This window comes from Onychostruthus taczanowskii, unplaced genomic scaffold (genome assembly GCF_017590055.1).
Source record: "Onychostruthus taczanowskii isolate IOZ18803 unplaced genomic scaffold, ASM1759005v1 scaffold77, whole genome shotgun sequence".
Taxonomy (NCBI): Eukaryota; Metazoa; Chordata; class Aves; order Passeriformes; family Passeridae; genus Onychostruthus; species Onychostruthus taczanowskii.
The window spans coordinates 2422718-2446036 of record NW_024505561.1 but is presented as its reverse complement, the minus strand read 5'-3'; the positions used below and the strand labels follow the sequence as shown (position 1 = coordinate 2446036).

The following is a 23319-nucleotide window of genomic DNA, read 5'->3' as shown; positions in this document are numbered from 1 at the left end:
TCATTTGATATCAGTGACATTTAGAATTTCAGTGTCTGTCTGAAGTCAAACTAGTCATCCTCACCTCCTTTTAAGATCAAGGTAGAGAAATTAGGACAGAAGACCTTGCCAAGATGCCTGTCTGAGAATGGGGTGTGCTGTTCCCTGGAGGTGCTTCTTTCCCTTCATAGAGAACATCAGGGTAACAGAGATTTAGTTCTCTTACCTCCCAGATTCTGGCTTCCTTAAGTGAACCTTACTTTATATTCTATGACTGCCTTTATAGTAAGCCCAGGCTAGAATCTGATGAAATAATTCTGAAGATAAAACTGTCTTTGGGTAGGTGGTCACCACAGCAGCAGTTTAATCTGCCAGTCAGCCTTGTTTTTATCTAAATTATAAATGGCTTAAGCTTATATACATGTATAGGCACTGGAAAAACTGTGCTTGTTTATTTAGGAAGTGATAGAGTACTGAGTCTCATAAACCAATGACCAACTCAGTCATGGTCACTGAAGAAGTTTGCCAGACATCTTGAATGAGGTAGTAGGATGAAAGCAAGATCTTACAAGTGCTCAATCATTATCTCAGAGAGAAATGAATAAAACCACAGTAAGGCAACACCAGACTTGTAAGTGTAAAAATGTGTCTGCAAATAATGTTTACTTAAGGCTGTGGAAAGATCTGGCAGAGTTGACACAGGCATGTGCTGTACCAAAGCAGTGTAGGAGCGTAGGACCTTCCTATGCAAGTTGTGCAGAGTACATGCTTCAGCTAGCATGTATCCTTGGGGAGAGGAGAAGCAAAGTGCCAGCAAATTCAGAGCTTTGGAACTGTGTGTGTCTTTAAGTAATGAGGAATTCCCACTGCCGTCAGCTCCAGACTTCTGGGAGGCAAGTTCAGCTGGCCCACAAGGCCTGGTGAGGAATCCATGAAGAATCTGGAGGGAATTCCTCTGTCTAAATGTAGATCTCTCACACATATTGTTCTGCTCTGAGTTGCTCTTCTCTTCTAACACGCGAACATGTTGTAGCATATAAACTGGTTTTCAGTAAAATAATTCCATGCATTAGGAAAGGACTGGATAAATAACTTAAACATGAGAAGCCAGGAGATGATGAGACTGTTCATATGAAGAGGGCAGGATCATGAGATCTTCAGAGCTCCTCTGACATGCCCAGACATTGCTTCATTCTCCCAAATACTGGACAGGGAGACAAAGGGTAAGGTGGTGACAGGGCAGTAGCTTTTGTTGAGAGATCCCAAAGATATAAATTTGCTAGGAGATTGGGGAAACGTAGAACATGAACAGGTGTCTGAAAACCTCTGCTACAGGTTTCCTTATAAAATGATCTTTCTTGCTATCTCTAGAGTAATTATAAATTATTGTGTAATTTATTTATTCTTCTGTTGATATAATTCTTCTGGTTTCCACTCCAGTTTATATGTCGAATGTTTCATTTTGACCAAAATTCTTTCCAAAATTCCAAAGGCCAAATACTTTTCTGGCTTGATACTAATCTGTGCTTGAGTACAGTAGAAGGAGCCTGAGAAACAATAGTGTCATTGAGAAAAAAAAAGTGAACTTGCTGCCTACTTACTACTCAGGAATTCTGTATTACTTGTGTGAATTGTGTTTAGTGATTTCTTTGCCTGTACCTTTGAGTATTCTTTTTCTTTATTTACTCTCTTGCCACAAAAATATGAGAATGTATTTGTCCCAAAAATGTGTTGGCATATGGATATACTTCTTTGCCAGTCTTTAATGACTGGCTGACAAGTTTTCTGTAGGGGGTCACCCTCTGCATGAATCCAGACTACAAGGTAGCTGAAATACTGTTTTCCTATGCTTTCAGAGTAAATCCTAAATAATGTAATTAAAAATTGAACACAGTTTCAGGTGTGGTAGCCTGATCCAGTAGCTGAGATGTGTGGTGTGTTGGGTTTACCCTTGCTGGATGCCAGACACCCTCCAAAACCACTCTGTCACTGCCCTCCTCAGCTGGATAGGGGAGAGAGAATATAGAGAAAGGCTTGTGGGTTGAGATAAGAGCAAGGAGAGGTCATTCAGCAATTATTATCATGGGCACAACAGACACAGGGAAATTAGTATAATTTATTACCAGTCAAATCAGATTGGGGAAATGAGAAAGAAATAAAATCTTGAAAACACCTCCCCCTCATATCTCCCCCATTCCTGGGCTTAACTTCACTCCTAATTTCTCTGCCTTCTCCCCACCAGCAGTGAAGGGAGGCAGTGAATGGGAGCTCTGGTTAGTCTATCATGTCTCTTCTGTTCCTTCCTCCTCAGTGGGAGGACTCCTCACAGTCTACCCCTGCTTCTGCCTGGGGTGTCTCCCACAGGAGACAGTCCTCCATGAATTTCTCCAGTAGGAGTCCTTCCCACAGGTGCAGCCATGCAGGAGCAGACTGCTCCAGTGTGTGTCCCTGCAGGGTCACAGGTCCTGCCAGCAGCTCTGTTACAGCACAGGCTCCTCCTCTCTCCACAGGTCCTGCCAGGAGCCTACTTCCCAAAGGATCACAGCCTCCTTCAGGCACCCACCTTCTGTGGTGTGGAGTTCTCCCCTGGCTGCTGGAGGGTCTCTGGTCCCCCGTAGACCTCCATGGGCTGCAGGGACACAGCTGCCTCCCCATGGGCTGCACCAGGGCTGGCTGCAGGGGATCTCTGCTCTTGTACCTGCAGCCCCTCCTGCGCCTCCTTCTTCTCTGACCTTGGTGTCTGCAGGGCTGTCCCTCTCACATATTTTCTCTCCTCTCTCTGTCTGCAGTTGCCATTATGCAGTAATTTCTTTTCCCCTTTTAAATCTGTTATCCCCAAAGTGCTGCCACCTTCGCTGATGGGCTCGGCCTTGGCCAGTGGTGGGCCCGTCTTGGAGCCAGCTGGATTTGGCTCTCTTGGACGTGGGGGAAATTTCTAGAAGCTTCTCACAGAATCCACTCCTGTAGCTCCCCATCTGCCAAACTGTGGCATGTAAGCCCAGTGCTTGTGGAAAAGGGAGTGCAATCACAGTTTGGATCATGGCATGGCTCATATGCTCAGATTTGCTGCCTGAAAAGTCCTTTGATGGCTCAGGGCAGTAATACCAACACACAGCACCACCCATTTTTCAAGACATAGTGAAACTCAGTAGTAAATAGAAAGTCATTCAGGGTACTAATTTGTAAACCGGTATAGTGCTGATTCTGTGTAGCCTCAACAACAGCTCCTTTATTGAAGTGTGATTGCGTGGGAAAAACAGAGGGACTTCTCAGTAGTGGCACGCTAAAGAATGGACAGTGCTTGCTGTTTTCCAGTGACTAATAGAAATACAACTGTCTTTTTGTAATTTTCTTCAGCGTGTTCCTCATGGCGTGTCATGCAGCAGCAGAAAACCACCATTGCTGGTGACGCAGTGATGCCAGGATGTGGGATCTGTGCATCCTTCTATTTGTCTGGGTGTTCCCACTTAGCCAGGGAAGGCACTCCTAAAATGCTAATGCATTACTGAGGACAAGATACTACTGACTGCTGCTACATCTATGCCAGGACTGCATGCTGTAGTGTGCTCCCAGTGTTGTAGAATTATGTGGTTGTGATGGAGGGAAGTAATCATAATAAAATCTACACGTGACACTCTTCTACTCACAGTTTTATTTTCCCTGCAAACTAAGTAATTTCCATGTCATCCTCTGCCTGCTGTTCCTTTTCCACTCTACAACTTCTCTGAAAACAGCAGATTTCTCCTTCCTCATGTACTACATTAGAAACCTATTTTCTTGCCTTACATTATCTTGCCTGCCTCACTACCTCACCTTTCTCTGTGCTTACTCTTTCTGTTTCATACAGGGTTTCAAATAGCTGTAGAAACCTTCCTATCAGTGTCTGAATTGAGCCAGCTTTGATTAAAATGGTTTCTTGGACACGTATTTTGCATATAGACCCACCAGTTCAGGGGTTTGATTGGTTAGCTGAATGCTATCTGTATATTTTGATTTCATTTTGGTGATGCTGATAAGTGAGTGTTTAATTGCTTTCAGATATTATGTGGATAACTTTGGTACAGGACATTGTCTAACACAGATTCAAAGACAGATTCTTCACACAGCAGAGAGAAGCATTTGGGTGCTGAGTAGGATGGAGAGGAGTGTTTTTCAGAGGGTTTTTGAGCCACTTCTTTCCTTTATAACTCCTGAGCTTCTTCAACATATTTTTTTCAGCAGCTATTCACACTTTCCGTCTTTTTCACATGCAGTGTCAACAGCAGCAGACAAAAGCTAGTTCCAGATAAATTGAATCCAAAGTGAAGTGAGTTGACACCCATTTCAGAATACATGGTATTGCTAATATGCTTTATGCCTCCATAAATGAGGTAGAATAATATTTCAGTTTGTCTGTCAAACAATAAGTTTTTGATATAAAGATCTGAGAACCTAAAAGTGCTGATGACAGTGTCCTTGGTGTGGATGAACTCTTTAGCTACATGACGGCAATAATTTGCTTCATTGATCAAAAACTTTTTGTAGCAGAATGGTGAGGTTGAACATCCATGAAAGTATTGAATACCACTTACACAACCGTGGTTTTTTTCATTATATATGCTTATGAAAATGGCTAAACAACAGCTCGGGAAGGTGGAGGGGGAAGGTAGTGAAAGCTTTCAGTGAAGCAGGGGGAGTTGCCAGTTTTTATTTAACATGGTGGACCTGCACTAATAGGTATTGCTTTAGACTCATGGAATCACTTCTCACTACTTTATTTTTGTTTATTAATTTTATTGCTGCAGGAGTTGCATTGAGGGCAAGAACTTCTGCATACTAGGAGCTTTTTAAAGATATTTTTGTCGGTGTACTGAACAGAACAACTTAAGTGCATGTCTGGAATGTGTGTTGATCTCATAGACCGTCTCCTGTCAGCTGGGTAATAAATGCTCAGCTGTGACACTTCTGAAAGTCTAACAGCCAGACCACCTCTACAACAACCTCTGGTGTAATGATGGGGAAAGGATTACAGAGCAAATAAGGACCATTTGCTCTTTAAAATAATTAAATAATTAATTTTGCATGCAAAAAGGCTATTGGGAAGGAAACCCTTCCCCACTTGCCACTCAGATGTTTTCAGTTCAAGCACTGAAGTTCAGCAATTGGCAGGTGGAATCTCCACCCCAAATTTATGTTACCATATTTATTATTTTTTGTTAATGGTGCATCTCTATCCTCTGCGCCTCCAGTTACTTTTCCACTGCTACTGCTTTAATGGAAAGTATTACCTTGCAGTGAATGAACTAAAAGAGAAGAGGTTTCCTCTTCTATTTATTATCTGTTTACAGGGTTTTGATTAAAGGAATAAATGTGTTTCTCCAGCCACCTCAGCTAAAACAAGACCATCAATTTCTCAAAGCTCATAAAAGACTTGGAGAAATAAATCTGAGGCATTCACTCTCCTGACAAGCTGCCAGAGCCTTGCTCTCACACTGGCATCTTTTTTGCCCTTGATGTCATGTGCAAAACACGAGGATTTGTGCTGTGCTAATCCCTCTAATGAGGGCTTCTCCCAGCCTCTATATAAACCCTGCTCAAAGCCGTGGCTGCTGGGCAGGCACCACAGAGTCAAAGCACCCGTCTTTTGAACTGCATTCGAGGCAATTAGAGGCTGGGATTAAAAAAACACCTAACACCAGCATCCTCAGCAGCGAGGGTTATTATCCTGGTTGGCTGGGGCATGCAGCTGTGGTGAGGCCAGGTTGTCCCACTGTGCACATCTCCCTGCTCTTCGCAGTCAGGTCCAGCAGGGAGGCACAGCAGCAGTAATGGCAGCCCTGAGGTGGCTTTTCTGGGCTGGGCTGGGATGCCTGACCTGCTGCTGTCCCGCACAGGCACAGTTTCCCCGTGCCTGCATGACGGTGGAAGCCCTTCGCCTGAAACGCTGCTGCCCGGCCCTGGGGACAGAGCCAGGCAATATCTGCGGGTCCCTGCAGGGCAGGGGACGGTGTGAGGGGGTGCAGACAGACACTCAGCCCTGGAGTGGCCCCTACACTCTCCAAAATGTGGATGACCGTGAGCGGTGGCCCCTCAAGTTCTTCAATCACAGCTGTCGCTGCGCAGGTGAGATGGGTGCTGGAGGGAGGGGATGGGGATGGAGGGGTCTGCTCCAAAGGCCAGAGACATTCCTGGTGGTATAAAGCATCAAAAAGGGTTCAAATAGTACCATTATCTGAAAAGTTCTTCCATATTCATGAAATGGAAGTATTCATGATATGAAAAAGTACTTTTTCAGAGCAGCAGGGTCAAAGAAGTGTTTTCTTTCATGTGAACTTTCGTGTTTTCCTCTTTGCCCATGGAGCTGTCCCTGTAGCCAGCAATCCCCTTTCTCCACAGGGTTTTGGACCCTTCAGTGCTGCTTTCAAACCTCTGTTACTGCTACTCACGGTGCACTGAACCTGGATCAGTGTGCATTGTTTGAAGCTTTATTCTTCATGGATGAGTACTTTGCAGCATGACATAGCCCTGTGCACTGAAAGTCTCCCCATGTCAGGCCAGGGTGTTTCTCAGATGTGTTAACTAAATTTGCATCTTACACTGATCTAAAGTGTGTCTGTACAGCCATCAAAGAGGCCATCCCATCCTTTTCCTCCTCATCCATCTCCAGCTGCTACTTCTCACAGTGACTTTACATGGGCTCCTGAGTTTACATGCTGGAGGTGAAACGCTTGAAGGGAGGATCTTGATCTGGGAGGAGACGTGCTTGAAGGCTAACCTGGCCAAGGGGATAAGATTCTAATGAGAACACTTCCCTAATTCTGGCAGGAGGGAGTGAGCAGAAAGGTGAGCTCAGGACAGAATGAGGTGACAGGACCCTTTCTCAGCAACAGCACTGGCTGAAGAGAGGCTAAAGTAAGCAGGAACTGCAGCCTCAGCCCAGATCTCTGTGCAGGGCTGGCAGGAGATGGCACCACTAGTAGGGCAAAAGGCACATCATAGGTACTGAAGTCTCTTTCTAGGCACATTTCAAATGAAACCTGGGATTTCTTGTTGAAAACATCAAGTTTGAATTTTCTAACATGAGAAGAATAACTTGCTTTGCATCAGCCTGATACAACGAGCTGAACTGCTGTGTCTAAAATGTATACCTTGGCTCGCACTACCAAGAAAGCCCAGGTCAGCACTGCAGAGAATTTCAGCTGAAGAGGTTAAATTTTCCGGTGGAGTTATCAACTGGAAACAGAGAGGTAGTGGCAGATGACTTAAATGGATACATGATGTTACCAAAACTCCTCAAAATAATAATAATAGGCTTTATAGTATACATCAATTTTTATCTCTTTCTTTGACTGGTTTTCAAATGCTTGTGTGAAAGGACTTTTCAAGATGGTTTGCAAAAAAAAGAAATTGGATGCACATTTTTTTCTTAAAGGTTCTTATATACCTCCAAAACTTAAGTCAGGTGTCACATACAGACACAGATCCTGGGTCAGAAGAACACTGGAGCACATTGGCATGCACCAGTATTCACTCAGTTAAAGTCATTAGAGCATCAAAACCTGGGAGTAAATTGAAGAGCAGTGGAGACAGACGTGCTCTGCATAGACAGACATTCATTTGCTTGTCCAAGTAGAGATAAGCCCTGGTGTTTGATATTTGTAGGAGTGGATCCCAAGTTACATGAGCAGAATGTACTGTCCTTTCCTTCAGCTTTGCTTCTTCTGAGCTGGCTGCTTCCCTTGTCTCTTTAAATCCCTTGGATTCCTCTTTCTCCTTGCAGTTTTAAAAAATCTAAATATAGTAGTGATAAAACAGTAAGTGAAACGTATCCTTAAGCATGATTTTCAGAAAGCTTTCCTGGGCTGTACTCTGCTTGATGCTGTATGCAAAACATTTCTGGGAGAATGCTAAGAAGTTCACAGCTGTGTGGGATTGGAATTAGATTTGATGCTTTTACAATGCTGGTGATCGTAGCTCTGTGTCTATTAGGAGTTTCTTGTGTCTTTTTTCCACTTGGTTTAATACAGTGGCTGGTTGTCTGCACACCAGCTGTAAGTGGTGTGATGTGTGGTATTTATTAGACATCCAGAGCTATGCTACCTGTGTAACATAATGCTAGGTAACATAGGGTAACAAGAATTAAATATGCCCATTCAAAGGGACATGGAACAGCACAGATCTCTGCTATTACGCTGTCTTATCTTCCAAACTGCAAACTGCCTGTTTGGAATAGTTCCCGGATTGTGGAAACTCCAACCCCACCAAGGCTCCTTCTTGCACTTTAACAATATAAATAGTTGTGCTGCATCTTTATAATTTAGAATGATAAGCTACGGGAAATCCAACAACCATGTAGTTGATTATTTGGTTAGACAGTACCAACTGAACGTGTCACACAGCTGATGGCTATTGGTAAGGAAACTGGAGGAATGGTGAGGAACAGGGGCTGAGATTTTCCAATTGTGGGATTCTTGAGTTTTCACAATAAATTTTGCTTTTTGCTAAAAGCTTAGTATCTGAGGAGAAATCATAGTCATATCTATCCAGGTCTGGATACTGAATATTTATGGACCCCCCTTCCTCCCAAACAGCCTAACAAACCAAAAAGAAAATCCCAAACACAAATATGAATGAATGGCTATAATGGGATCAGTTGATTTTTTTCCCATTTTTAGGCTTCAGCAGATAATATGCATGAGTTTTTCTTTAACTGAGGACAAATAGAATAAGATTAGAACAAAAGAAAGCTCCAACTTTGCTTCCCACTTTTTGTGCCAAGGGCCATGGTCAATAAACAATTGCAGGTTTGTTGTCAGGATCCTGAACATTTCAGTCAATGTGTTGGTTGCAGCAAAAATATCATCTTTGTAAAAAAATAAGGGGTTATGGCACAAATGTAGTTGGAAGGTAGCAAAGAGTTTTTAGTTCTTGACTAATTTCAGTTTTGAATCCATTGAATGTGTTTTACAATTGGTTTGTAAAACAATTGTTTTGGGTGCCCCTTATATTATTCAATTTATATAAATTCTTAAACTGAAACTCCTGACAGATCCTGGCAGCGTGCAGTGCGTGTGAAGGGGAATGTGCTAATTTGTTTTCAAGAAGGCGTACGTGTTGAATTAGACCAAGCGATGGATACGCGAGTCCAACCTTGAATATTGGGACTTGTAAACAAAGCAGTGTTTCAGTGAGATAGTGAGATTTAGTTTAGAAGAAAACTATTTTAGAAGACTTGTGAATTAAATGCTATTTTGAGTTCTAAATGATAACACTGTACTGCTGGGATACAGATCTGGTATAGCATTTTAAGAACTCAGTACAGAAGACTATTGTGAAAAACCACTGCAGTCAGTCATGTGGTGGCTAGTACAGATTGTGACACTGATTAAACAATGACGTAGTTTGAGTTCACTGAGGATTTAAACATAATTATAGTTCTTTTTTTCTGCTTCCACTTTCTAAGTTTTACATATGGGCATGTGCTGAACATTACTTTATTTTTTAATTGAAGTTTTTTGAGAAAAAAAAAGTTAAATCCTTTTGAATTCCTGTGCAATATATTCAAGCTGGGGACAGATGATTTAATATCTCTTCTTTATCTGTAATCAAATTATCAGTTAAGCCATGTAACTGATATGATGGCTACCCCGTGAAGTAAAAATTGGGCTTTTGAAGTGGTCACAAAATAAATTTAATTTACTTGTTGTAGGGTAATGTGTCTGTGGGGCAATACTAAATTATAGCCATACCTTGATGACCCTATTAAATCCAGTGTACGTACAGATCTTCCGCATCCTGCAGCCTGTGAGTGTGTCCAAATGAAGAGCTAGAAAAGAGGGAAGAGCTAACCATTTGTTCCACATGTTAGCAGTCCTGATCCCAGTTTTGAGAAATTGCAGTATGCAGGTGTTTCAAATCCAGCATAACTCCTGTTTTAATGCAATAGCTAAAGAAGTCTGGAAAGGAATCCTTTCTCCCCATCCGATAGATGATGGGCATTAATTTGAACTGGTCTCTATAGAATGAAGAGGCATGGCAGCTGCCTGGGTGTCATCTTGGTGCACTAAAACAAGGCAGAAGATGGTAAGTGTTGAGTGGGTTCATTTTTACTGAAGAAAAGACACTAAGCTGATGGAGTTATTAATTTGTGTTTGGTGACTGAAGGCCAGCCATGTTACAGCCACTAAGAGGTAGAAAATCCATTATCTCAGGCAATGCCCAGGCTTGAGAAGCTGCTACAGTGGTGTGTGATGACTGGTGTTAGCATACAACAGTGATGTGTGTCAGCACATACCGAGTGACAGGTCATAAGAGGTGTATTTTTCCCAGTGCCATGCTCATGGATTGACCCACTGGGAGAAGTATCATGGCCATAGTACCTACAGAAACAGTCAGATTCTGTCAGATTCAAGACCCAACTTGACTGAGAAAGAGTACTTTAGGTGTTGTTGAGATTGGGTACAGAAGAAGGCAGCTCCCCAGGCATGTGATCCCATCTCCAGACAAAAGGGTTAATGGAGAATACACAGATGATATTTTGATCAGCGGCAGTACAGTGGACATTCCTGGAAACAGTGGAAGCCGGGAGCATCCAACAGTGATTTGATCTCCTTCCTGTGTACCAGAATGACCTCCCACACTGTATTCTCTGGAAACCACAAGAGATGATAATAATCTCTGTTGTCCCTGGCAGAGCCTCAGGAGGGTTGTGCACTGAGTTCCTATGTGTTAATCACTGAAGGTGAAAAAATGCTAAGGCATGAATCCTTGCATGTTCCTAGAGTTCCTGTGTGCAAAAGAATCTTGAAAGGGCTTCACTGCCTTACTGAAAATATCTACTGGGCACTATATCCTGCTATCAGGAGGTTATTTTTCCTGCTTTCATAGAGCTGAACCATTGAAGTCCACCATCACTAGCATAGCCGACAGTGAAGTTAAGAGACCAGCATTTCACAATGCTGTCATGTGGGAAGTGCACATGGCAGTAAATGAACTTTCTGGAAACAGTAATGCATAATTTCCAGATCAGTGGCCTGGCAGAATGCTTTAGAAACAAATGCTGAAAAAGGATTTGGGTGGGTTATAAAAAAGCTGTGTCTGATTACTGCAGTAATTTATCTTTGAATTATGGGAAATCCCATAGACCTCCATAATTTTCTTGCCATTTCAGCTGCTGCATAGTGGCAGTCCTGTGATGCATAGAGCCTGTTGAAAAAAAATGGTGAAAAACAAGTTTTTATATAATGAAGTTTTGTGGTTTTGTGTGTTTCTGACAATGGCACATTATCAAATAGACCCAAGGATGTGACAAAAATGTTCAACACAATTGGCAGAAGTATTGCAGTGTGAAATACCACTTTGCCTGGAAATTGTCTCCTGTTTGCAAGTCTCCAGTGCAGTCCTCCTCACTTTGTAAAAGCTCATGCCCCATGGAAAAGTGACTGGGGAAGTGATGGAAAGAATGGAGCCCTTGGATTCCTTCATAGATAGGGTGGTTGAGGGAGACAACCCTGGAGAGCATCAATTGGATATAATTATTACCTGCCTGAGGGAAGCAGGTGACAAGTCACTGGTCCACCTGGCTCCAGATACACACAGTTGGAGGAAAGCTTTCTTCCCATGAAGATAATGCATAATTTCAGACCTTTGCAAATTGTCAGAGCCTCAGGCGGTGCATAGAGTATACCTAAAATACAGATATTGTATGATAAAAATATTTCAGGCATCAAGACCTACAGATTCAAAGGGCCCTTCCTGAGAGAGGAATAGGCACCATCTGTGCTTCAAGTGACCGAGAGTGTCTTGTTCTAGTACCAACCCAGACAGCACAAGCCTGGTCCTGCACTGCCTCTGGTTCTGTTAGTGCTGTATTTCAATGTGATGCTTATCCAGCATTGTGAGTAGATGGGTCCCTTAAATGACTGGAGGAATAACTGCCAGTCTCAAAAGAGGTTGTTGACAGATCTTTTCATGGTTAATTCCTGCTTTTTCCTCCTTCTCTTAAGGATTGAATTGTACCTGAGTGTGAGGGGTCAATAGGTGCTTTCCAGAAGTTCGTGGTCCATGACTGAAACTTGAGCAGTATACATGGCCTAATTGTGCAATGTTGTAAGGTATTCTTAATATTTTTCATCTGGTCAGTTCAGGCTGGAGTCTGTGATGGGCCCTAATAACTAGGCTGAGTCATGAAGAATGAACAAGACACAGATAATGGAGCATACTGAATTGATAACAGTAATTGCAGTGATTGCGCTATTCTGATGGGACCCTTAGGGTACTGTGATCAAATAAATCTTCCATGTTGCTTACCTCCCCTCCACTCCAGTCCATACAATCCACACAATCTACTTTGTTTCATATAGCTATAACCTCTTGCTTTTTCTGGTGTATGTCTTCATCCCCTTTAGCCAGTTCAGACCCCTGGCTTTGGGTGCCTTCCCTCATATCTGGAATATGGCAGCTGAAACCAGCTGCTTCTACTTGCTTCATGACAAACTGTAAGCCATATATTTGGAAATTGCCCTCATGGGATGCCATTGGGATGTGCATGATCCAAAACCCCAATGAAACCTTCATTCCTGTGGTCACTAAACTCAGCACTGATCCTCAGCTTCATGACAACATGTAAACTTAGAGATCTCAGGGGCTCTGAGGCAACCATAACCACCCTACATTTGGTTCAAACTCTGCAGTAAGAGTCCCCATATATTCTTTGCAATCTTTGTCTCACAGAAGTCTGCCACAGATGTTTATATTTCAGCAGCTCTTACCCTAAAAGCTAGACATAAGCTTCATAGCCTTGTTGTTAACAGCCCTTGTAACCTTGAATTTGGTAATTATCCCTGTAGCCCCCAGCAATCTGAAATCTTGGTTTAATGTTAATTGCTGTTCTGGTCATAGGGTCAAGCCTACAGCCTAGGGACATCTGCCCATTTGGGAACATTTCATAAGATACTTCCTCATCTCCATGTTAGTCCAGCACCAATATGTGTGGTGAGCAGTGAGATTCTGTGGCATTTTGTCATGGTTGTTGTGGAATGAGTGTGTGGGGAGTTGGAGGGGAGGTTGAGAACAGGTTAAGGAGTCAGTGCAGATTTTTGATAGCAGTGTAAAGATCCCAGAGGAACCCTGTTGCCCTCTGCTTCCCCCTGCCCCTGGCAAGATTGCCCCATGTCCCACACTGGTGCAGCCTACCAGCACACAGGCAGGGGGCAGGTGTGTACTGCAGGAATGGCTGGTTGTTCCCTGGCTCCCCCAGAAACGGGGGAACAAGATCCAGTGGGGTCTTTTTGCTGCTGCCAGCTGTCTGCCACAGCATGCAGGAGACCACTCTTAAAACAAGCTCTGCTTTCCTGGGCTCTTCCATCTCATCAGAGAGTCTGATCTAATATCCTAGAGCAGACCTGATTACTTGCCTTAGGATTGATGCCAGCAGGGAATGACAGTAGTGCAGTGTTTCTCAGCACTATTTGCACTAATTGCAGCACTATTTAATAATGTTTAAAGTGTGACCAGCAGCAGCCCTGGTGCTTGTCCTGGTTTGTGTTGGGCCCCAGATACACTGTTAAGAGGCACTAGTTTCACATAAGTTTTGTTCTTAAGAGAACTGTTTTGTTTAGGGATTTTTTTCTGAGCTTAAGGATCCATGTGAACTGACCCTGTTTGGATTTGATCCTGGAAGTACAGGAGTACTTGAGAGCCAGTCGAGCAAAGCACTTCATCACTGGCTTAACCTCAATTGCTCAGCTCTCTGTTCAGTGGGAGTCCTCACGTGCCTGAGGGCTTTGCAGAGCTCTGAGCACCTCAGGGCGTCAAGCCCATTACCCAGCACTTCCCCAACTGGCTGACTGTGATTCTTGGCTCTGCTGTGGCTCTGGGAATCGAGCCAGTCATCCTTCTGGTTAGTCAATTGGCAAAGCTGCAAGTCTGCTCAGCTGCTGTCCTTTCCAGGAACTGGCATCTCTGGGGAAGAAGAGCACTAATTCTTCATTCTTCTACATTGCACTGTTAGTTTTTCCTGCTTCGTAATGTCATGACTGATTGTTCCCTCTTGATCCAGGAAACTTTGGTGGGTACAACTGTGGTGAATGCAAGTTTGGCTGGACTGGCCCCGAATGCAACAGGAGGAAGCCAGCAGTTGTCAGGAAGGACATCCACTCCCTGACAGCAGAGGAGAGAGAGCAGTTCTTTGATGCTCTAGACCGTGCCAAGACAACCATTCACCCGGACTATGTCATTGCAACTCAGCACTGGAGAAGTCTGCTTGGTCCAAGCGGACAGGAACCACAGATTGCCAACTGCAGTATCTATAACTACTTTGTTTGGCTTCATTACTACTCAGTCAGAGACACACTCTTGGGTAAGTGCTTTTCTTTTCCAATGGGCTCTGCAGGTAAAGAAAAGGATGAAAATACCACCGCTGAACAAGTGTCCCAGTAGTAGGCACAGAGCTATGGAGTGAAACAGTTGGTGTGAGAAGATGGTGGCCATCAGTACTCAAGGGAGATGTCCTTTGGACCTGCTATGGTCTGGTCCCCACACCCCGTGGCAGCTGGAGCACACCAGTTGCACTCCTGGTGCATCTTCAGTCTGACAGGGAGCAAGGCACAGTCTTCACTTGAGTGAACTGAAGTGTGGCCATGCAGTGACTGACTTCAAAAAGATGTTCCCAGTCCATAGGACAAGGTAGATGCAATGGTGGTGGGAAAGGGGGTCTGCAGTGGTGAAGCCACAGGCCATGCAGAGATATTTGGATCAGAGTCCTACTGCTTTCTCTGGCTTTCAGCAAGTCCCTAAGGATGGGATTTGCCTGACTATCCACGGTTACCTTTTAAAACCTAGCTTAGAGGTTTGGGTATCTAACCCCATGCTTCCTCCCAAATTCAGATTCCTGGGCCTCATTTATTTTCTAGACAGAAGTACCTATACCAGCCCCATTTCACAAAGCCTACTTCTTGTAGGAGGTGCACCAACCAGTGATGGCTTTTCTGCCTGCTAGTCCCCTGTGCAAGCTGAACAGCCCATGCCTATCTCCTTGCTGGAGGGCGACTGCTGCTCTGCAGTGGGTATGACTCAGTTTGCCCCTCTGGCACAGCTCCCTTTCGCAGGGCTGAAGGAAGCAGCCTCTGGCATAGTGAGAGCAAAGGTTTTTCAGGGAACAGGACGGTCATGTGGAAAGGGAAAGGGGAAACTTCTAGTGCTGCTGCAATGGTAAATAAATGCATGTGTGGGTTGAAGGTTTCTACAGTGATAAACAAATCCATGTGTGGTTTGAAGCCTCTCACCTCTCACCCAGCAAAAGCACTATACAAGAAATAACAAGCACAAATTGAAGAAATTTGGCAAAGGATTCTGGATTACTATTGGCATGGAAAATGCTAAGGTTCTCTTGATAGATACATGGTGGAAGTCTTATATGGTGTAAGTCTTGCAGCTGAGCAAGAGAATGAGGTAATGCACATATTGGTAAGGAGATAGGGTTTTAGAAAGTAAACCGGCTTTTTAAAATTAAAATCCACTAAAGTGAGAAGAAATCTTCACAATATCCAGCTTTTCAGAGAATGCGAGGTTTTGTTCAGAGGAGTTTGTTTCACTTGTCCCAAGTAAGTGATGTAGCTTCTGATGTGTTCACTTTTTTCAAAGATGCATAGTTGAAGGTTCTTGTTTAACTCCACTCCAGGCAATAAAAGGAAGTGCTGTCTTTCTCTCCAGCCTCGTTTGATGCCTAAGTGCTTGCTTTATCATCCCTTTGTAGGTCCTGGCCGCCCCTTCAAAGGCATTGATTTCTCCCACCAAGGGCCTGCCTTCGTTACTTGGCATAGGTACCACTTGCTGTGGCTGGAGAGAGAATTGCAGGTTAGTTGAACAGCCTTTCCTTTTCCTTGCACAGCTTCTCTCTTTTGCACTGTCACTTTGTTGAGCCAGCCAAGGGTAAGCTACCTCCTAGGATAGTTTCCCACCCAAACTCCCAGGAGTAACAGCTCATTGATAATTTTTTTGTTTTGTTTTAAGTGAAATTAGTGCTTTCTGAGTGCTGAGGACTGAATGGTTTCTCACCAGGAACAGTGATGTAAAGGTTATAATGGAGATTTTTTTCCCTTCATCTCCATGACAGAGGATAGAAGATGTGAAGTAACAGTATTTCTTAATAAAATTGAAGCAACACCTTCATGTTAAACTTGGTAACAGATATTGTTGGCTGATGTTGAAGATGCTGTTCCTATGAAACCAGCTCTAAATATTACTCCCTTTAAATATGACATATTATGCATTTAATACATACATATGTTTAGCAATATGCCTTTTAAACTAATATATGTTAACGTGCCCGAGAGTCAGTTGCAGAAGCATAGACTCATTTCCATTTGCATGACTTCTATATTGGCAGTGTTGCTGTATTTTAGCCTTACAGATCTCTAATGAAAATGGTTGCTTATCAAAATAGCTGCAGGATCTTGCTTGTGTGAAATTGTATCTGGCAAGCAAGCTCAATCAAATGCACTGTACTCCCCTATTAACACAAGTTCAGATTCCTCCCCAGGGCCAGTTTTCTGGAACGAAAGCCAACCACACGCACAATTTTACCCATTACCCACTTACATCACTCAAAGCCTGTTACTTGCTTAAGGCTCAATTCATCTCTGCTCCTGCTCTCCTGCCTGGTCTCTGAATTGGCAGAAAGCCTAACATGGCCAAAGGAAGTGCAATCTCACAGTAGGGAAACTAGTGACAGTGTCTTTGCTTAGACTGATTTGATGCTATAATCTTTTGGAAGGAGTTGGAGTGGCACTGTGAAATGCAGGTAGTTGAAATGCAGAACGAAAAGCTGAATATTCAGTGAAATATCCAGTCAAACAGCTTGAAGGAGTCCCTTTCTTTCTCTTCCCTTTGGAGCTGATTCCTAACTAACACATTTCTGTCCATTGCAGCGCTTGACGGGCAACGAGTCCTTTGCGCTGCCATACTGGAACTTCGCCACGGGCAGGAACGAGTGTGACATCTGCACGGACCAGCTCTTTGGGGCATCGCGGCCCGACGACCCGGGCCTGATCAACCTGAGCTCCAGGTTCTCCCGGTGGCAAGTAGTTTGTAACAGGTAGGGGAGTACCCAGGGCAAGCTCACACATGGACAAAACCTTGCTGTCATTCAGCATCGACAGCATAGGCTGCTCTCTCAGTTTGAGTGAGTGGCAGGAAAAGAGCCAAAATATCTTCTTTAAAGCTGGAAATCGCCATCAGTTTATGGGTAGATGGTTCTGTGTAAACTTTCTCATATTGTGGAAGTGTATTTTTTAAAGATGATTCTTCTAGTACAGGATTTTAGTTGATTTAGAGAATTTATGGCTGCCAAAAGTCTGAAGAGTTTCCCAATTGGCAAGTATCTTTCTAAAAAAGAAATGCCTGTGTGTTGGTTCTCTATTACATACACCCAACTGATCTCAGCAGCAGAAAAAGAAAATTGTTTTGGCATATAGGAAGCTAGAGATAGGCTGGAAAGTCTGCTACCTTGTTTTGGATGAGACTTTAACCCTGATATATTTAATGCAGTTTGGGGATTGGCTTTGAAATATCTGAGATTTCACATGAAAAACAGCACAGAGCCAGCCAGGAGCTTGGTGCCAGCTCCCTGTGGGAATGTGCTGACTCATGTGAGAGCAGGGCTTTGACAGGGGATTCACATGTGGGATCAGGGTGCTGAGACATAAAATGCTGTTGGTTACAATACCCATACATCATTCTTCTGTCAGCTCAGGGGCAGTGTGCAGTTAGTCAGACATAGGTACCAAAAGCTCAGGGTTTTTCAAAATAGTCTCTTTTTCTGGATACCTAAAGAGATATTTGAAATTCCAGCTTTAGGCACCAGCTGGCTTTAAGTCATGCCCCTATTCTTTTCTCAAAGATACATAGGGCTTTGGATTTTTTCTTGAAAACTGAAGTGACCTAACTTTTGTTTCAGCAAGGTTAAACTGAGAAGAGCTTTTGTCTACTTCAAAAGTTTCTGAAAATGCTGTTTCATTTCACACTGAATAGAACAGATTTTTTTTTTGTTTCACCCTGTTACACTGGTTTTCTTCCCTCTTTCTCTCCCTGGTATAAAGGATTTGCTCCCCATTAGTTACTGGGTAAGCCCTGCAACAGCAGGTTGTTCTCGAAGGCCCTGAAAAAAGAGGATGCAATGCATTGCTCTTGCTTTTCTTCTAAAGTGGCTGAGAGAAGGCAAGTGAAAACCTGTTTTCTGTAATTTCTTGTGTTTTCTCAGCTCACATTTCCCTTCATTTTTTGCCTTTTTGTTAAGAGTTTAAAAAATAGTCCATAATCAGGAGTGAAAGTTTGTCAATTCAAAATTGAAAACTCCATTTTACATTGCCTGACGAAAACTTCTTCCAAAGCCTTTGGGAGGAGAGAAGGCATGGTGGGAGTTGTGCTTGCTTTTTTGAAAACATCCTCTCTCTGTGGACAATGAACCTGGTAACTTTTGGTCTAAATGACTGATGGTCCACAGAGGATGCAGGGCCACAGAAAGCCATGTCGTGGTGACGGTTCTGCAATAAATTCATCTGCCAGGCTGTGAGAGGTGAACTGAGCTTCCCCAGGAGGTGTCCATCCCAAACCTCTGTTCTCTCACATGTATAGCCGAGGCCTCTTTGTACTGCATGGAAAAAAGCCAACAAACAAGTGCTCACCTTCTTCTGACTTGTGCTTCTCCCTGTTCCACGCTCAGTTTGGATGACTACAACCGCCTGGTCACGCTGTGCAATGGCACTGATGAGGGGCCGCTGCGGCGGAGGCCGCCCCGCGGCTCCAGCGAGCAGCTACCCACCGTGGAAGATGTCAGGAGGTGCCTTTCCCTGCAGGAGTTCGACAGACCCCCCTTTTTCCGCAATTCCAGTTTCAGTTTCAGGTTTGTGCTTTGGCTCCTCTAGAGCTGGCTGGGTCACTGGTTTTCTTTATGAGCACATTTGTCAGCAAAATGTGCTTACTTGATGGTGCTTTTACCCATCCGCAGGAATGCGCTGGAGGGCTTTGATAAACCAGATGGAGCCCTTGACTCGCCGATGCTGAGCCTTCATAATCTGGTTCACTCTTTCCTGAATGGGACCAGTGCTCTCCCTCACGCAGCTGCCAATGATCCCATCTTTGTGGTATGTCGCTTACCTCCAGCGTGATTAACAATGGCTGAGGCTCAAAGGCACCTTTCTCACAAGGGATTTGAAGAACAAGTAAAGTGAATTCCCTAAGAAATAGTTATTTAAATAGAAAAGGAGGAATCCCTTATCTTTTATTGAACAGTGCCACACCTGCATAAGTGTTGAATAAAAAAGAAAAAAAATCTCAGGGTAATTTGTAAAATATAAAATAAGATTCTAGGGAGAAGAGCTGCTATTCCAAGTCATGCTGCCTTGAATAATTTTATTAACTGGTATCTAAATCTAATGGCTTATATCACACAACGATAAAACCTTATTTTACAGCAACAAGGTAAGGTGAAAGTGGGGATAGTTATTTTAAAGCAGTAGGTTGAGTGGTTTGTTTCTTTGTTTTAAAATTCACAGGCTAAAAGGAAGTCCATCTAATGTCAGGGTGTCGTGGCAAATAGAAAGAAAATTATTTCAGTGGTGCATTGAAATAGTGCTGCACTGCCATGAGCAGCACAAACACCATTGTACAAATGCCATTGTGCAAAAGCCAGTAGCTAACTCTGCTTATACATCTTTCTCCCCTAGTAAATTAATGCAAATTTATTCTCCTCTTTGTTAGATTAAACCACAGTGTTTACATTACATATATAAATTCTTTATCTATTATATCTATATACATGTAGGTACATTTCTTTCTTACCCTTAAGTTTTCCACCTTTTATTTTGCAGAAATTAGTCCAAATACTTTTGCAGTGATTCTTCAGATTGTTTCTTTAATAATTCTTTAAATCCTGCATTAATTTCTTTTCTACACAGTGAAATTCATTTCATTATGCTGTAATTTTGTACATGAGATTATTTTCTATAGATTATTTTCCAAGTTTTTTCCAGGGTTATAATTAAAAAACCATGAATACATCAGAAATTAGTTTCCGACATTTGTAATAGTTGTCTAAAACAACTTTCCTGCTTTAGTTAATTTTAGATCTATAAACTCACCTGATCAAAGTCATGAGCACCTGCAGCTGTGGAGCTGGTGGCGCATGCTCTAAAATGAGCATGATGGAGTCAAATTTCCTGCAACGTTCCATACTTTTTCAGAGATGAGGAAACTTAAAATAATTTTGAAAGGCACATTCACCTGAATGAGTGGGGTGGCTCCTCACCTGTGAGGAAGACTGACCTGTCCATTTGATGTCAGCTAGTGTTAAACTGTCTGGAGAAAGATCTTATTGTGAACAAGCAGCAACAAGGGCATATAAAGCAAAAGGTCCCATGCAGAAGATCAGTTTAGTCTTCTCATGAGCTTTCCTGATTTCCAGTTCTGTAAATCCCATCTAAATTAAATTAGCCTCTTCTCTCTCTTTCAAAAGCTCCAGCCGCCTTGCTTGTTTTTCCCATATTTTAAAAGTGGTTGATTTCCGAAAGAGCTCAATAAATACACATGTCCATGCCTGGATTTGCAGGTTCTTCACTCCTTTACTGATGCCATCTTTGATGAGTGGATGAAGCGTTTCAAGCCCCCTGACAACGCTTGGCCCGAGGAGCTGGCCCCCATCGGGCACAACCGGCTGTATAACATGGTCCCCTTTTTCCCCCCGGTGACCAACGACGAGCTCTTCCAGACTGCGGAGCAGCTCGGCTACACCTATGCCATCGACCTGCCAGGTACGTCCCAGCATGCTGTTCCTGAGCAAGTGATGAGACAGCTCACATTTTTCGTGGCACAGGCAAATATAAAATAAGGAACCTTTCACAAAACACACAGGTCTATTCACCTGCTCACTTCCCAGCATTAATATTTGGGTACCTGGAAAGATGTACCTGGATGTTTTTTGTTGTAAACCCCCACTTTTAAAGATTTTCCATGTCCATAGCTGGGATCTTCCTTAGTGTTTGTCTATTCATTTGAAATTACCCTTGACACAAATCAGACAAGGACAAAATAGCAAGAAAGCAAAGTATTTATGCAGAAAACCCAAGTTTTGCAACAAGATATTAAAACATTTGTAAAAAGCAGAAGAGTAAGATCTGCATGAAAACCATGCTTCAGTTGCTTTTCCAAAGATTAAATCTGAGTAATTTCTTTCTCCATTTCAGTATTACTTTGAGAGGCATAAGGTGCTTATCTAACCTGTGTGGGCAGGAATTTCTTCTAAATGCTTACCATACATCTGTGTTTTTAATCTGTGGAGACTATTTGAAGGTCTATAGACTGCAAAAGATTGAAACCCTTGCCCTCAGGCTGCATTCATGCAGGGAGCCCTGATTTGTGGAGGCATGCTAGCTGCTTCTGCAGTGCTTTTCTCAAGGACATCCCCATAATTTCCCCTGAAAATTTAAACTTCCCCTCTTATGGAATTTAAGTTTTTCTCCCTTTGGTATTACTGACCCCCTCTCCTGCTTTGCAGATTTGCAGATGTGGATGCCCCTTTGGCATGAGGCACCCAGACAGGAACATGGATAGCTTGTGACTCTGTGGCTTCTGACTCACACTTAAATAAATTTTTAGCTCTTTGTGAAGGAGTGTATCTATCCCTGTCTGCATGGCCTATGTTCAGACAATACAGTTTTTACATTCAAACCCTTCTCTTTCAACTAAAAGAATAACTTGTTAATTGTACTTCAGGTAATCACATTGGAAATAAACATATATTAATACATTGCTGGTTCTTATTTGAAAGGTGATAAGGCAGTAAACAATCCATTTTGGGACTTTACTAATTTTTGGAATGATTACACTCAACCTTTTTGAAGACTGCAGATTGGGGCACAAGACTTTCAGTTGCTTTTATAGTCAGTGTGATATCTCCCTTAGCCATCTGTCTCCTCTAACCCATATATCTAGATAACTTTTTAATATGTACAGTCCTCTTGAGAGGTTTTTTTTTTTTCTTTTTGCTGATTGTTTAGTCAAATGTGATTATTGCCATCTCAGTATACGTAACATTCTTCAGGAAAGGAGGGCAGGCAATTTTTACTTCTGAAAGCACAGATGAAAACACAAACATTTAGTCAAGAGGAGCAGTGTTATTACAGGAATAAGCAATATTATCTTTGAAGATAATGGTTCTTCAGAAGTGGTTCAGAATCAGCAGATGAAATCTGGGACTGGTCAGCAGAAGCACACTAAGTAGTATTTTCAGTTAAAAGTTTGACAGTAGGCTGCTTTGTGGTGTTTAGGAAAATTTGAGGGTTTTCTCTTGATCAAAATAGCTTGGAAGCAGCTGTCTTGAAACGTCGCTATAGAAAGAATTTCTTAGATCATGCATAATTTTGGCCGAATTAGATGAAAGAATGGTCTTTTTGTCTTGTCAATGTTAATCTTTTCCATTCCCAACACTTAAATTTGTATGAATTGTTGAAGTTTAAATTCAGCTGTAGACTTCTCTGGCAGGAAACATCTCCATCTCTGGTATGTGTCTCAGTTATGAATTTTGCCTGTGGCCCGTAGGTCACTAAGCTGCACAAGTAATTGTAATTATCAGCATGAAGGAATTGTTGTGTCTTCCGTGTGATTTGCAAAATTGAATTTTGGGCGGTCCTCACTTCAGTTGTTTCATATTTCCAGGTTCCCTTGATGAAACCCAAGCATGGGCTGTCATGGTTGGATCCACAATTGGAGGAGCACTTATAGCTCTGGCCGTGCTTGTTCTGCTGCTTGTACTTTTCCAGCACCGAAGGCACAGAAGAGGTTTTGAGCCCCTGATGAATGTGAGCTTCAGCCCCAAGAAGTACATGGGAGAGGCCTAGTGCCTTCACTTTCTTTGCTTGCTCTTGTAGGAAGTGACCTTGATTGCCTTACTGGTATCTTAGCTGAGACTTTATCATGCACTCCTTTGACAGCTGACTAAATGGTTCTCATTCAGGTTTTTCCCGTTATCTTGTGAATTGTAATGTGTGAAGTCTCTGGGTAGGTATGAGAATGGCCCAAGTCAGGCTAGATTTTTCTCATGACTAAATGTTATCTGGAGTATGTGACACTTGTAAATCATCCTCTATAGATTTAGATCAAGACAGCTGAGAATCCAAATAGGAGAAAACCAACTTGAATAACCAAGATAATTTTTCACCTCAATGTGTTCTTGATTTAATTTAGTAGCATTAAGATGTGCTGAAAGTTATTAATTCTACATGTATAGTTGAATAATACATTATTTTACAGTTATCAATAAATATTCTGAATAACATAGTCTTGTTTTAAGGTTCGAAATGTTTCATG

General features: G+C 42.7%; 1 protein-coding gene across 1 annotated transcript; it reads left to right on the top strand.

Annotated features, from left to right (window-relative positions):
* The first annotated feature begins 5597 nt into the window (after positions 1-5597).
* On the top strand, positions 5598-22945 carry DCT (dopachrome tautomerase). The gene is made up of 8 exons (XM_041423395.1): positions 5598-6081; positions 14018-14317; positions 15713-15813; positions 16887-17053; positions 18680-18859; positions 18965-19100; positions 20564-20765; positions 22669-22945. Exons 1-8 carry the CDS (start codon positions 5787-5789, stop codon positions 22848-22850), a joined length of 1563 nt encoding a protein of 520 aa, XP_041279329.1. The 5' UTR covers positions 5598-5786; the 3' UTR covers positions 22851-22945.
* Positions 22946-23319: the final 374 nt, after the last annotated feature.